The sequence below is a fragment of the Centruroides vittatus genome, unplaced genomic scaffold (genome assembly GCF_030686945.1).
Source record: "Centruroides vittatus isolate TY-2023 unplaced genomic scaffold, ASM3068694v2 scaffold_769, whole genome shotgun sequence".
Lineage (NCBI taxonomy): Eukaryota > Metazoa > Arthropoda > Arachnida > Scorpiones > Buthidae > Centruroides > Centruroides vittatus.
The window spans coordinates 5,669,296-5,686,194 of NW_027122717.1; the positions used below are offsets into that span (position 1 = coordinate 5,669,296).

General features: G+C 25.8%; 1 protein-coding gene and 1 long non-coding RNA gene across 5 annotated transcripts in view; one reads left to right on the top strand and one right to left on the bottom strand.

The window, feature by feature from the left end:
* Window positions 1–16,899, bottom strand: part of LOC136989863 (zinc finger CCCH domain-containing protein 18-like) — a 47,342-nt gene that overhangs the window by 9,025 nt on the left and 21,418 nt on the right. The window contains exons 6-15 of one of the 4 annotated variants that reach the window (XM_067288146.1): window positions 16,029–16,201; window positions 15,801–15,915; window positions 15,163–15,218; window positions 10,456–10,560; window positions 7,392–7,481; window positions 5,835–5,903; window positions 5,666–5,755; window positions 5,484–5,594; window positions 3,300–3,365; window positions 3,179–3,196 (exon numbers count right to left, since the gene is read on the bottom strand). In XM_067288146.1, coding sequence (XP_067144247.1) covers window positions 3,179–3,196; window positions 3,300–3,365; window positions 5,484–5,594; window positions 5,666–5,755; window positions 5,835–5,903; window positions 7,392–7,481; window positions 10,456–10,560; window positions 15,163–15,218; window positions 15,801–15,915; window positions 16,029–16,201 — 893 coding nt within the window. Of the gene's footprint in view, window positions 1–3,178; window positions 3,197–3,299; window positions 3,366–5,483; window positions 5,595–5,665; window positions 5,771–5,834; window positions 5,904–7,391; window positions 7,482–10,455; window positions 10,561–15,162; window positions 15,219–15,800; window positions 15,916–16,028; window positions 16,202–16,899 lie in introns of all 4 variants that reach the window. The other 3 variants (XM_067288145.1, XM_067288147.1, XM_067288148.1) reach the window with 3 other exon arrangements.
* LOC136989865 (uncharacterized) overlaps window positions 883–16,899 on the top strand; it is a 255,026-nt gene continuing 239,009 nt past the window's right edge. The window contains exon 1 of the long non-coding RNA XR_010882969.1: window positions 883–898. This is a non-coding gene — a long non-coding RNA (uncharacterized lncRNA). The remainder of the gene's footprint in view (window positions 899–16,899) is intronic.

The window sequence follows — 16,899 nt, forward strand, 5'->3', positions numbered from 1 at the left end:
AAATCAAGTCATCATAGATGGCCAGCCACTTCTCTGCTGATTGTGAGCATCTGTCCTTCCATTTTTGAACATATGGCATCATTGTCTCACTCCATCCTCACTGTGTTCTTTCCATAAACTTCATACAGTTGATAATAGATTTCAGCATCTTTAGAGTTTTTTAGCTAACAGAAATCTTATTAAAATGCAATTCAGAATTCTGCCAGCTGTGAGGCACGCTCACACCTGACAGGATTCCGAATGGCAGTTGAGGCAAGACAACAGAAAGCACAACCTGCACTCTGCCACAGCTGGAGGCATACTGACTCACTCTACACTGCTGCCATAGTAGTACCATTATCTCCACTACTGCCAGCACCACATGAAAACAGAAATTACTTTCTGGATAACATATGGCTACGTAGTTCTTTTTAATTTAACACAATGGTAAAAAATAATAAAATTTTCTTCTCCATTATTCTTAATAATATAAATTGTGTTTTTCCAATCAAAAATAATTAGAGGAGTTATTACAAATAGATTCTTTACCTTATTTATAATTTTACTCCACATTTACACTAAAAATTAAGAATATACATATATGATACAACAGACAAAATATAAAATATAATTATGCATAGTTAATGAATCAATGAATTCTCAAAAAAGATGCACCATTTTCTAATAGTCAAAGCATTTACAAAATCTGATGTATTGGGTATTTGTTATATCAATGGTTCTCAATGTTTCTCATCTTGCAGACCCCCAAAACCTCGACAACATGATGGACCATGGACCACCAGCCAGGAAACACGTTGCTAGATTGTACTGTATATACAATAGTAATTTTAAACAATTCTTATAATTTGAAAATCCATCTATGTACTGTAGCAAGAAACAAGAAAATAACTTGCATTTGGTTTAATATTAGTTATTCAATAATCTTAGATTATTACACTTTACCAAGAATAATGTGTAATAATATAAAATACAAAAATTTTATTTTATTAATTTTATTTCTGTTATAAATAATAATTTTAATTTCTGTTTAAATCAAGTAAAAAATGTCTGTAGATCAATTAACTATTCTATGATTTTACAAAATAGTTTTAAAACTATATCTTGTTCCATTTTTGCTTCATACTCTTATTAAAAAATGTTGCACCTACTGAGAAATGATTAAAATCTTACAAATTTGACAAATTATGTTTTGCACACTTATATCAGCTATCAAATAATAAAATGTCTCTCTCTCTCCTGCATTAAAAAATCAATTTAATACCTATAAAAAAAATATAAACTAATGAGCTATGTTCTTAACTGAATCATGTATACTAATAAAAGAGAAAATGTTTGTCATTTTAATAATTTTATCACATTTCTAATTTTAAAGCATAATAAGGGACTTGACACCAATTTGACACTTAAATAGTGAAATTAATCAAAAATTATCCAAGAAACTGATTCAGATATTTCAAACCACATTAAATTGGAATATTTCATGGTTCCACACAAATAAGAGAAAGTATCAAATTTTGAAAAATTATAAAATGTTTGAATACAGTAGATCCCCTATAACACGGATTCGTATAACACAGCGAAAAATTGTGATTGTGTTCGTATAACATGCTAAAAGAGACTCGTATAGCATGGTAAAATGTCATTGCTGACTCGTGTTGCGACAGGATTGGTCGAATCTGGACTAATAGCAGACATTGCACAAACTGTTGAGTTTAAACGAGCAGTGGACCTATTAAAAAAACATTATTCAATGGCCATAAAAATTATATTTCTATTAATGATGTCTCTGAAGTTCAGTGAATTTTTTGCAGAAAAATAACTTATCAGGAAACACGTGCCCACCGTTCGATGAGCCACTATGCAACGAAAACAAGCTTAAGCAATGGCATCGGCGAACGGTGCACACTCAGTAAGTAATCCTACAATTTTTTATTATAGCATAGTTTATATGGATTATTCCCAAAAAATTATACGTGATTTGGAAATATTGAGTCAAATTAGTCTAGAATTGATTAATTTTATGGAAGAAAAACCTTTCAAACAGCCGTAGCCCCTAAACTGCACGTGCCAGGCTGTGATTGGCTCATGTATTTAAGTGACTTGTACAACATGGATTCATATAACACGGAACATATCTACTGTGTTATAGGGGGGTCTACTGTATATGCATTTTTTGGTTGTAGCAATTCATTAAAATTATTATTAAATTGATGAAAATTAGAATAATTATGATTCAAAAGTCATTTTGTGAGTATTTTCTTCAACGCATTACTAATTTTAATTTATATAATAATTAATGCATGCATACTATTCATTCACTTTGCAATTCAAATTAACACAATCTTAAACTATTTTATACTCATTTCATTTTAACTGTTATAATAGTTATACTCATTTTGTCCAATAAATCATCACTGATGGAATTTATGCAATTATTATTGTTACTTGTTCTATCTTTTCAAGGATTCTGACATTCAACTGATCAAAAATTAATCAATCTGCAGAGAGAACAACCTAAATATCTTAATTCCTTCTGACAATAGTATTGTGTCCTATATATGCATAACTATGATGTAAGAATTAAATGTTTATTGTTTATTAGTTAGTTTAAATATCCACATAATCTTCAAAAATATCTATATAAAAATCCTCAAAGTGATGGAAATTATTTTTTATACACTTAAAAATTCATTAAAAGATTTTAAAAAGATTAAAAATGTCTTTGTATTTATTCCATCTTCACACTTGAGGAATATAATGCAGTCTTATGGCAATGTTAATCTTTATTTGGAGACTTAGGATAAGAGCCTTCAAATAAAGATCAACTTTATGGTAAGACTTACATTCCTGAGGTCTGAAGACACATTAAAAATGTTTATACATTTCATCCTATTATCTTTAACAATTTTTTTTTGTGAATTTTTAAGCATATATTTATTGTCCTGGCAATTTTATTAACAAATTACTTTTGTGTCTAATAGTATTGGAAAAGTTACTCCCCAAGAAAATCACTATTATTTTGAATTCTAATGTAATCTAACCCATGTAAAAAATGTTTCAACTTATAGAATTACTCTGTAGTTTCAATGAAAATCACATCAAAGAATATATTAATATCTCTGATAATACACTTCATGCTATCATGCAAATATTCAAAGGAAATCAATCATGTCCTTACCTGGCAGTTTTCCATTTGCTATATATTAAAATGAGAGAGAAGGGAATATGTGTATTACTATTTTCTTTATTTGGTTTTATTTCATAGTGGGTACAATAAAATAATAATATGTTGCTCTTACCTACTAAGTGATCTTGATATGGAATGGCTAGATTCACTTCTACTAAATGAAGGACTTCGATATCCCCTTAAAAAAACATTACTCTGATTGAAATTTAATTTAACTTAATATATTAATCTTTTTTGTAGCAGATGTATAAAAGTTATTGTTGTTGAACAAAGAATCAGTTCATGAAATCAAATCATTTACTGATTAAGTACTTTTATGTTTAAATTATTTATTAAGGCAGTTTGTAATAAAAAAAAATCTAATAAGAATCAAATATGATTCAAAATTTTTTTTAAGGTTGTATGAAGTGTTTAACAAAGTTTGTAATGTATTCTGATACCAAAAGTTAAGTACATTTTAGAAAGATTATATATAAATTCCTTTTTTGAAATTTGTAGATAGTACTACGAACAACAAGGGAAGAAAATATATATAAAAAAAAAATAAGTTGACTATAATTTTATATTATTAAAACACAGATAACTGACATGAGATTGATTACTTTTGAATTTTTTGAAATATTCAACTAATAATTACACTTTTTTAAAACAAGTCTTAGTCTTTTATTAAATCATTATATTTTATGTCTTCCAGCAGTTATACACTTATTCTAATTACAATAAGAATTTAATAATGTTTTTTATACAAACAATTTTTTTTTTCATTTAAGAGTTAAAAAGTAATTTCTCAAATTTCTTTTTGAAAGTATTTTTCACTGATTTCACTGATACTTCAAAATAATTTGAAATTTAATTTATTTAAAATGTAGATAAAACAATAAAGCTATTAGTAGTATAAAATTTTATTTTATTAGTACTCCAAAAAAGCAATAATTTAGAATAATATTCTAAGATTTAAAAAAATTATCAGAATATTATAAACATTCAAAGCACATTTGATATTGTAATATTGAATACAATTAAATCGATAAAGATAATTTTATTTAAAAGTCTCATGTTTAACAATTTAAATATTTTTTAAACTATAAATTACATTTTCTTTTTTGTTTTGATGATCATCACATCATCATCATCATCAATATTAAAATTAGAATATTCAAATGTGTTTTACTACAAATAAAAAGTTCTTACGTTTTAACCCATTAATATTAATGATATGTTTATAAAGAAATAGTTTATAATTTCAAAATTGTTTAAGTTATTAAAGATGTTTTATGACTTTATTCAGAAAATACAGTTTAATTTATTAAGTGCTAACGAGTTTCAAATTTATTATACTACAATAAAAAACACTGAAAATTACAGAATTGTTTTTACAATGTAAATGGACAATGCAAAGATTAAATATTATGGCACATTTATTGTGCCTAGCCACTTTTTATTTTTTCTATAGTTATGCATTTAGTAAGAAACATCTTTTATGTTACATTAAAATTATTTATTGAAAGTATGTATTTAATCTACATATATCTATCAAAAATTTTCATAAATAATAATGTATGTGATTTATTCTTGAATTATTTGTATATACTGTATTTTCATTTTGAATAATATTTCATTTACTATAAAAAACTCTCAAACTAGTAATACAAAAAAAGTATAAAAATATTTTAAATTAATTAACTATTCTTGGTTATATAACTTAAGATTACAAAGATAATAATTAATAAAATTTTATTATTTTTAAAATTGTGTACAAATTATGTACACTTAATTTTGAAAGTATAAAAATAAATTATTTATTTTTGTACTATCAAATAATTTTTCAAATACTCAATTTCAAATATTACTAGTTACATATTTTATAAGATAAAAAGAATCAAAGGTTATGTTGATCTTTCTTATATTAACATTATTAATTAATTAGAAATAATTTAGACTGAAAAATTGATTCAAGTTGACAAGTACTTTATCAATAAATCAAACTGATCTAATGAACTGTTTCTTATGTCCCTCAATCAAATTAAGAAGTAATGAATAGGTATGTATCAAATTTCCTATAAAATTCTTTTTAAATTTTACTATCTATGTGTTTGAAAGATCTGAATTTATGATTTGAAATGGAAGAAATAAACAACAACGTTTTTGTTCAGTACTAGTATTTTTATTTTTTTACAGAAATAGTTTTAACTTTTTAAATTAAAATGCTACCCTCAAAAGTAATTTTAAAAATATTTTTATAAAAACTAAACATGTTAAAAATTTTAATAAAAGATTTAAAAATTAAGAAATTTACCTTACTGCTTCAGGTTTTTTTGCAACACTTGGTTTCTTAGTGACTGGTGGAATAATATATTTTCTAGGTTCAGCTGCAGGCAATTCCCTTGGCCTAGCTTTCAATGGAATACTAATACAGAATAAAATAATAACTTTTCTACCCCTTTTTTTTATGCTTGAAATAAAATATAAAATTCTTACACTGGTGAAGGAGCAGGAGGACGTTTTCTATCATTGGCTCTTGGCTTACGAGGAGAACGTGAAAATGATCGTCTCCTTGGGGATGGTGAACTTGAATATGAATGACTAATAAGAAAAATTATCATCATATAATGAAATAATATTTAGTTTTTTCATGATACAAACATACCTCCTAGATGAATAATAAGATCTTCTAGAAGAGGAACTACGAGAATAACTATATGATGATCTTGATGATCTAAAACAGACACAAAAATTTAGTTTTTAAGCTGTTAAAATAAATTCAAATAAAACAAAAAATACTTTCCTAATTAATTTAAAATATCTGAATAGAAGAAACCAATGTATGGCGTATTAGATCGCACACTCATTATTCAACATCTCAATTAATACAGAATTTTAAAAAATTTGTCCCAGGAACATCAATAAAAATACTGTCATAACTAACTGTAGGCCCTAAAATTTATTATTTTTTTTTGCAAACAGGATAATAATCAAATTTTTGTAAATTACATGAACTTTAGAGAGCCAAGAAAAAAATTACTTTTATTATAAATCTATTAAGTAAATCCTAAAATAAAAACAAATTTATTGGCAAAATATTTGATTTTATTTTCAAAAAATCAAATTAATTATATCAAATAAATTAATTTTATTAATTAAGCTTTGAAATATTTTTGGAGTATTTTTAGCAATATAACAGTTTAGGTATTTAACAATGAAATAATTTAAAAAAAACAAAATATAATTAAACAAATATTAAGTTAACAATGAATTTAAAAAATTCTACATATCTACTTGTGAAAAATTGTTTTACAATTAAAAATTTCAAAAATACTAACTGCCATAACAAATTTTATTTCATAGTTATTGTTAAAGAAGTCCTAATGTAGAATACATATAATTTCTTTAAAATCAATTTTAATAATCCTGTCATTTTTTTCTCACCCTCTTCATACAAAGTCAGTAGAAAAAAATCAAGTAACAGTGTTTCTTGTTAATATATCTGCTGGATTTTTGTTTGTGAAATACTTATCAGAAGCTAACTATTATGATCAAAGATTTTAGAAAGTGTGTTAAAGTTCGATTCTGTTTCATTAATAAGATGTTAATTTACTTAGAATTAAAATCTTATTAAAATTCCTTTTACTATTGTACATTGTCTTGATTGATTTATTCAAAAATGCTATATACATAAAATTTCACCCAACTTTGTCTCTAACCTCTAATAATCAGCTGACAGATTAAAATGTGTTAGAATCATTGAGGGAACATTATGTATATCAATACAAATTTCTTTCTAAAAAATTAATGTAATAGTATAAGTCAGTCAGTCAGTCAAATAATTAAGAGAGTCTATTACCAATAAATTATTTATTAAAAACAAACAATAAATGACTTATTGTCTTTCAAAAACGAATTTATCAATTTATTTGAAGAAAATTCTTTTTGTGGAGATTTAATACTTTTACTTTAATTAATAACTAAATTGTTTCTTATTTGATTGTTTTAAAACATTTTTTTTATCATTCACATAAATATTTAAAATGAATTTTTAATCTTTCAGTCATGCTGATTTTATAAGTTGATGAATTAATTACATTTATAATTAACAAATTTTAATTTTATTAATTTATTTTTAAAATTCTATTAGAATCCTGCTTTATATTTCATTTTAATGCTCTTCTGTAATAAAATTAATTTCTAACAAAAAATTCAAACTTACTGTGATAAATATGATCGAGACGAAACAGATGAATATGATCGCCGGGAACGGCCCCTTGAACGACTACGTCTTCCCTTTGGAGTCTTTGACCTAAAATCAACAATAAGTAGATATGTATACCATTGTAATTTAAATAAGATTATATAAAGTAAAGATATTTGGTATTATAAAGTTAGATTGAGATAAACATGTTTTGAACTAACATAAATGAATTTTGCTAACATATTAAACAGTTTGTTTTATTAAATTATGGCAATGCAACACTCGGGAAATCTGCCTAGGGGGAATGCCTTCTGGGAGGTCTTTTTAAGGGTAACTGATCCCTATTCAGTTGTTACAGATATGGAGAAAACCCAGAAAACTCCACATGGCCAGCCATCTTGGCAAGGTGTGAACCCACAACTGAACTCCCAGTATTCAGGGAATGGAACTGCTTGGCCACTGGTGGGCCCATTTTAACAGCAATACGCAATCTTCATATATAAATGCTGAAATGAACTGTTTGATTAACTATATGAACATAAGTGATTTGAAAAAGGGAAATGGTGCTATTCTTGTGTGAGTATGAAATTTTTTTTAAGTTGGTGATACAGTATTAAGCAGGAAATTGAGTAGTGATTTACCAAGAATTCTAATTTTATTACTTTTGGTGCTTTGCAATGGACGAAATTTATTTCAATTACCAATGTACAGTACACCTGGTAAGAAGAGCAAGAAAACTGGGTAAAGTTGTAATTAAAGATTCAATAGATGATAGCATTACAGTTACACTTTATTTAGAAAATACTTCAAAGTGCAAAGAGACAATTAAAAAAATTATAATTACAGAGGATAAGGTAACTGAGAATGAGAAAAATTTGACTTCTTTCTTTAGAAGATGAATTACAAGATGAGTCAAATAGAAATGATTTATTAAGAAAAGAACAGTTCCAATTTCTTAATCCCAAAACTACTTAAAAAAATAAATAAAAATAATACAAATACAAATTATTTATTAGCAAAAGGGCGAGATTTTCCTGTTACAGGGGTGATACACATAGATGATATTAGTTAATGATTTTAGTTTACAAAAGTATTATATTGATAATAAAACAATAACAATTTAACAGAACCATACAGTCATTTTGCCTTGTGTCTTATAGATATGAACAGAATAAGTAAAAATATACTGTATTAGGATATTTAAGTTTTATAATGATTTTTATTTACTATTAATAGCATTTACTTAATTTTTTACACTTTTTTCGGTGATTTTAACAAAGTAATTATAAATTTTATATAGATCCTTTTTATTGAGAAAGTTTAAATTTATTTTGAGTTCAAGAGATCTACAGTTACATATTTGTATGATATCATATTGTTCACGCATATTTGTAAGTTCTTGACAGTTTTGTAGAAGGTGGAATGCTGAGAAATCTTCGGATTGACATAAACAACAATGGATATTTGAAAAATTTATGTAGATATTATTGACAAAGAGAGAATATTTGTTAAGGCGTAGCTGGATTATTAGTTGTTTCACGTTCAAATCAATTGGTTGCCACATATATGGCTGGAAAGATAGGATTTCAAATAAGTTGATGTACCAGGGATGATAATTACTATGGTTTAAAGAGAGTTGATCTTTATTTATAGATTGAGATATGGCAGAGTTTAACTGTATTTCCAATCCTGAATGATATCTTTAAATAATAGTTCTGATATGCCAAATGAGTTCAAAATTTTACATAATTTGTATTACCATAGCTGCTTGTAATTTATGTTTTTGCTCTGCTTGATTATTTTTTGATGTAGGAAAGTTATATTATTGTCACTTTTGAATTTGAGTCTTTAAAAATATGAAAAATTTTTTCTTCCATTATAATGTTATCTTCAAGTAACTTTTATGAAAGAAAAAAAAAAAAAATGATACAAAATTTGTAGTTTAATATGTAATTAAATTAAAGTATATATTTATATTTTCCATCACCATCTACATAAACAAACATAGAAATGATGTATATATAAATGAAATTAAGAATATTTAAGCAGATAAATTTTTTTTTATGAGAACTACACACATTTACTATCACTTATATGCAAAATTCAATACAGTATATGAATTTTAGGCTTCATACAGGCAAAATATTTGACATTTTTGAATTGTCATCAGGACAAAAAGTATCATAGACACAATTCTAAATGATTCATAGCAGCTATCAAAGCAAAATTACAACAATAATTCATCTAGTACTATAACTGTGCATGATGAGAACATAACATAATAATAATAATAATAGTAATTTATTTTACTGGCTATTATTATTATTATTATTTGTGTTGGTGGATTGTACCATACTGTCAATACTGGTACTATGCCAAATCAACAGCAAGACAGTTTACTTGATAATCATAAGTTTGTTTAACACTAAACAAAAATTTTATTAAAAAACAAGCAATTATTTATTGTAACATTGTCATAATGCCAGGCTACAATGTCTAATCATATTTTTAATTTATTTAATTTAAAATATGCGCTCTCCACCTCAAATTAGTAGTGGTTTGCCTCTGTACATAATACTTTTTCTTTAACAATAGTGTCATGCCGGTCATCAATCTAACACCTTTCAGGGAAAAATATTTGGATTGAAATAACATGACTTCTGGTTTGGATAGAAAGTTCAAATATAGTTAATTGGGGCCTCCTGCCCCTAAGGATTCCATATATGGTCTCATCTTTCATCTATCTAACTCCATTCGAGATTAAGGAAAGACAGATGGACAACAGTGGAATTTATAGGTCTATAATTTTTTCAAACTGCAGCTGAATGAAAATTTAATACATTAACTGAAAAATTTTCATTTATCTCTTTTTTGTTTGTTAAACTATATTTATTACTGAGTATCAAATTGATATGGCTACTATAGACTATGACATGTCACCATTATAGTAACTTCTTCATCACAAAATGTCAGAAATGTATAGCAGTAACATACTAATTAAAAATACTATTAATTTTATTTTCCATTTTTAGAAAAATAAATTCTGTATTTTTAAACTTTATTAACAAATTTTAAAACAAACCTTCTCCATGGATCTCTCCATTCATCACCTCTTGTTCTATTTGACTGAACTTCAGAATATCTATCTTCTCTCCATCGTTCCTTTTCTGCACTTCTTCTACCCATCCTATGTCAAACAAAAATCATAGCAAAATAAACTAAATACATATCTGTTTAATATAGTTTTCATATTATTAATATACTGATAAACCATATGCATCACTGGCAGTACAGAAAATAATTTAGGAATTACATCTGTCACTAGCAATATATTTAATCATTAATTATTAATCTACGATTTGCAAAAAAGTTAATATGTTTTGAGCTGCCCAGCTGTTCAGAAAATCAAATATAATATAAACAGGAAAAAAAAATTTCTTATTTGTAAGTTTTTCTAAGCATATTAAAACTAATATTGATGATATAAATGGATTTATATACTTTGTTAAATTTTCATGTTATGTATGATATTCACAAACAATTTTTATTTAATAGTAAAATTCTTAATATATTTTTAATACATTTCAATTGATATTTATTTTTATAAGAACATGTTATAAATTGGAACAAATGTACATACAATACTTAGTTTCAAAACTGCAATCTCTACAATATAACAGAACTGAAATAATGTGTTACATTATTTATTATAAATATTAAAATAACATATATTTCAATATATAATTAATGATAAATGTAATTTTCAAGAGATTTTTAGTATAGGACCAAATGCATCAGCAATGATGCAGTGTTAATAGTGAAATGATCTATCCAAGCAATTTTAAGTTTCATTAAAATGAAATTAAAGTAAAAACATTTTTGCAAATTACATTAAGAGTTTCATAAAAAAAAAAGACCTTAAGTTAGTGATGCATTTGCCAACATACTAATAATTGAAAATTACATGAAAATAATTACTTATTAATGAAGACTTTAATTCCTAGCTAAAAATACTTTTAATTAAACTTTTATAAACCTAAGTAAGAAAAATCAAAACAAAAATACCAAGAGATATTCTTAAATTTAAACAATGTTAACTACAGTTTAAAAATAAATATATATAAATACTATAGAGCTTGCTCTGCCCTCTTGAATTTTTTTTAGAAATTATTGATATTCTTATATACTTTATCATATTTGTTCTATTTTGTAATGTTATAAAGTTTGTGTAGTTAGTCTATTCAAACTTTATAAACTTTCATAAAATCTTAAACTATAATTTTTAAAAATTTTAGTTACTAAAATTACTAACATTCTTTGTTATCAGGGATATGAAGTATTACTTGAAGTAAGAAGTAATTTGTTGCTAGAAGAGTTGGTAAAAAATGGACCAACTGAGACTCCTATATTTTTATTACGTACTGTACTTTATATTGGTTCAGGTTAAAACTCCTAACCACCTATATTGCATTACAGAAGCCTTCCTGTAATGCAAGATCTTATTTTATGATTCCCATACATCGTGATCTTCCTTTGCATATCACTAATTATTGTTGGTTTTCTTCTTGGAAATTTATACAGTCAAACCTCTGTTTTCATACAACTCCACTTTTGAAACAAATCAGTTCACAAACAGAATTTTAAACTCATATCTGCCCTGGTTTCCATATGACAAGCTTGTTTGGCAACCGAGTTTCCAAACAAGCTACATGGCGAGAGCTGACCACAGATTAAAGAGAGACAGATGGTCAACTCCCTATACTTCCTATGTTGAAGAAAGTTGATGACCTGACCAATCAGCAACAGGACTACTGATTCAGAAGTTAATAATGCAGAGATCGTCTGCATCATTAGATGTCATGACACAAGTCATTGATGATGTTGCTATTTAAATTATATTTCAATGCACCCAAGGAAAGATACCATTACCATTTTTTTGGTATGTACCACAACTGAATTTAAATCAAATTAATAAAAACTGTATTAATTGACATTCACATAATATAAATGACAAGCACCATTAAACACAAATTTTTGGTTAAGTCAGATTAAATAATAAAAATTTATCATATTATATACAGTGAAAACTGCTTAGGTGACCACCTGCATTCGACGAGCACCTGTCAAAACAGGCAAAAATTTCTGGCACAGAATAGCTTATACATAGTCTTTGTATAAATTACCTGTGTTAAACGACCACCTGTGTAACACAACTGCGGGCATTGATTTTTGGTCCAAAACAACATACAACAACTGTAATAAGCAACCACTTCTGCGAATATATATGTGGTCTAAACTCTTGTTCAAACTCACTTCGGGCACTTCTCCCACCCTTGAAATTAGGTACAGGTGTTAACGAATTAGTCTAGCAACAAAGGAAACTTATTTTAGTTTGTTTGAAATTGTCCGAAAAATGAAATAAATGCAAAGTGCTGTTGTTAGAAGATCGTATTAAAGTTATCAGAGAAAGCGAAAATGGTTTATCACAATGGCAATTAGCGGCAAAGTTTAACTGTGGGAAAACAAAATTTATTTTATGCAGACCTACAGTATTTTCCTTAGGGGTATAAAATATTATACACAATACAATTAATCGACTGATCTCATCGTTTAATAAAATTTATTTTATTTATTTATTATTATTTTTTTAACGCTCATATACAGTACATGTGCAATAAATAGTTTCTGTATTAACCTACCCTATTTCCATGATATTTTTAGAATAATAATATCCAAGTAATTTTCACACAAAATATTCAAAAGACAATAAATGCATTAATGCAAAAATCAATTTTACAGGCAACCTTCCTTTTTTGATTCTGCAATTGTCATTGGACAATTGCAGAATGTAATGAAATCAATCATTTTATTATTAATTAATAATTTTTCTTATTGTACTTAAGAAACTATTAAATATTTTAAAAAATACAGTATTTTTAAAGTTAAAATAAGATTAAACTAACGAAAACCAAAACTAAAAGTGATGAAGAGATAGGATGCACTTGTATATCAATGACGTAATACACGTAACTGAGGAGCAAACGAAAAGAACCGAGTTGAATTAATTAAATCAGAAAAAGAAAGTGTGCATTATAATTGAGAAAATGCGAGTACTGTATTAATGTTTAAAATATTGGTATTAAAACTGTCTTATAAAATCACGAAGACTCCTGTAAATTGAGTTATCTGATAAGAATAAAATACAGTACAATACCAACATAGTTCTATCATTGAAAAAAAATTTGCTTATTTTTGCTCACCTCGAGTTTTGCTTAGTAGAAATGGCTAAAAAGTGTGCAAAATACATATGGAAATACGGTATTACAGCACCACCTGTATTGGACGACCACCTGTGTAAAAGACCACTTTTTGAAAGAACTGTGGGTGGTTGCCATAGACAGGTTTTACTGTACAATATTACATTGCATTTGTAGGCATTTTTAACAGATAAAAAAGCAAAAAAGGCTTTATTCTGGGGGTAAAGAACAAATTAATCTATTTTATATTGTTTCTTATGGAAATATTTGTTTTAATTTTAGAACAACTTTTAGGAACAAATTATTTTTGAAAATCAAGGTTTGACTGTATTTTAATACATTCAGTATTAATTCTAAATTTTTATTGTCATAAGATCCATACAAAAATGGCTAAGAGGATCAGACTAAATTAGTGTTTTTGAATATTTTACAACAATTACAAATGAAAAACACCTTGGGTTTCAGTGTGATTGAAAATGAAGATGATAGCAGTAATAATAAAAAATTCTGAAAAAAAAAGTACTTTCAGCAGTTTTGATAGAAATGACTGATAATTCAGTTTATGGTGATGAAACGTCATTCTCAATTATTCTAAATTATTATTAAGAGACATGAGTCAGAGTTGAGCCTTTAAAATTCTGAGTCAGAGTTGATAGCTTGGTCTACCAACTCCACAGTCTTAGTGGTCACTATCTTGTATTTGTTTTGCATTCAAAAACAGAAATATGGATTTTTAGCATATTTTATCTTTAACAATATATAAATTTATACAATGTTTTCAAATATTTTCACTTTATCTTCTTTTATTATTGTACTTTTCAAATTATGATGCTCATAATTTGTCAAGAATTATTAAATTCATTAAGACTCAATATTCTGTTCTGAATATTTTAAAATTAAATCATCAATCTTAAGCAAAATAAATCGAACAAATGCTTATTGAGTTTCATTAAGCATTTATTCCATTTTTTTATTTTGCTTAAAACTTTAAATTAAAATTTTTCTGCATGATTGATGACAATTTATTGGATATACCGTACAATTATTTGATAAAACTGTTATATAGCTACATACTTATTTTCTCCTTTAAATGAAGTATCTCATGATTCATCTGCTACATTAATCCAATTTTTACTTCAACATCCAAATTTATTTATTAACAATTCTTTAATTTTACATTAATTGTAGAACCTTTAGATAACTTTAGGGGGCTTAATAAATTGAATGCATCATAATAATTATATATATATACAAATTCATAAAATCTTGACTAATATAAAATGTTTTGTTCTTTTATAACATTAAAAACAAGTACAATATAATCAAATTGTCTCTTCCTTATTTAAATACAATTTTAATATATAAATCCATCAACAATCTATTTTATATACTTTATATTAAGAAATTCAAAAGTATAAAAACAATGCTGTAGACAGTATATGTTAGAACAATCCTTAAATATAAAATTATGAAATTACTTTTTCTGTCATATCTATTTCAATTCAAATTAATTCAATATAATCATTTCTTACTTTTCTCTCTCATATGATCTTCTGTGTGATCGAATTCGTTCCTTTTGTCGATGCTCCTACACAAATTTAAATAAAATGCTTGTATTGAGTATAAAAGTTTATATAAAAATACATAAAAACTTACAACATTTTGAGAATAAACTATAATTAGTCTTACAATCAACAATAAAGAAAAGAATTAGAGTTGTAAAAAAATACAACTAAAATAGATGTCAATATTCTTAAAAAGTTCATACTTATCAGAATGTTCAAAACAAATACAAATAGAATAATTTTAAATAAAGTAGATAAATTCAAGGAAATTAATTATATATTGTTTACAATTTGATGCTTTATAATGCCCTTCTAAGATTATGTTGATTTCAATAGTAATTGGCAAAGAAAAGATTCACTTAAGAATGAGATTTATAGTAAATAAAACAAAATCAAATTATATTTTAATAAAGTAAATTATAGGTAAAAGAATGTGTCATAATTTTTTAATTTATAGTAATTTTTTCTAAAGAGTTAAGTAATGATAAACAACTAAACAGATTTCTCAAAAATTCACAAATAAAAAAATTTTGGTAAATGTAAGTAATATCCTTGAAAGCAATTCTTAATTAAGAAAATTCTGGAAAATAATTTATTTTGCTTACTCGTTGCTCTAATTCTCGTTTTGGCCATCTAACTTCAAAATTTTCATAACGACCTGCACGCCAATGTTCCCTGGGATCATGAACAGGAATTTCATAATCTCTTATTTCATCATATCTACAAAAAATCATGAATAAAATGTTTAAAATGTATAATATAATATATTTGTTTACATTTTGATGATAATATCTTGATTAAAAATGATACATACTTCAAAATAATTTATTTACCTATAATAATTATAGACATCTGGTGGTCTTCGATAAGATGGACTTCTGTTATAATAGTCATCCTCTTTATCAAACTCCTCTCCTGCACTATCATTTCCATCTATAGTTAGATTTAAACGTTTTTCTTCAAAATCTGGTTCTTGCTCTTTTCTCCTAATGGCTTTCTTCATTAGCTATAAATAATGTATTTATGGAGCCATTTTAAAATATTTCTTAATACATTAATTTATAGGTACATAGATTAAAGGAACAACAAAATTTGAATAATAAAATCAAATTATTATTAATACTAAAATTCTTGCTTCAGGAAGCCAATGATAGTTAGCATTTTAATATCAATACAATAATGGTGTTGGAGATATAAGAAGTAGTGTCAGAATAAACTAAAAATACTGCATGTGCAAAGTATTATTCTAAAAATTTTCTATTATATTTATTACATGGCATACATTTAATGTTTTTAGTAATATTTTATATTTCAGCCATAATATATATTATTTATACATTCTGCATTTTAATTTAATACATGTACAGAATTTATTTCAGGTTGGTGATATCGTCACTAGTCACCACCTTATTCAAATGAGAGTTTGAAAGTTCCAATAAATCATAAATCAAAGCTGGTAGAAGCATTAGCTTCTAATTTGTTTTACGTCTTTGCCTAATATATCTTTGTCAGTATGTCTTAGTCTATAGAGAGAAATGAAAAAAAGAGTGAACCTCAAGAAGAAGAAAACTAAGAGTGAATAGCTGCTAAATAGTGTTTCCCAAATTGGGGTGGCTAATGTATAAACATGTGACTTCAGTTACATGATCCACTACTGTAGATCAAACTAAAATGGAAAATGATTGATATATTTGCAGCATAATA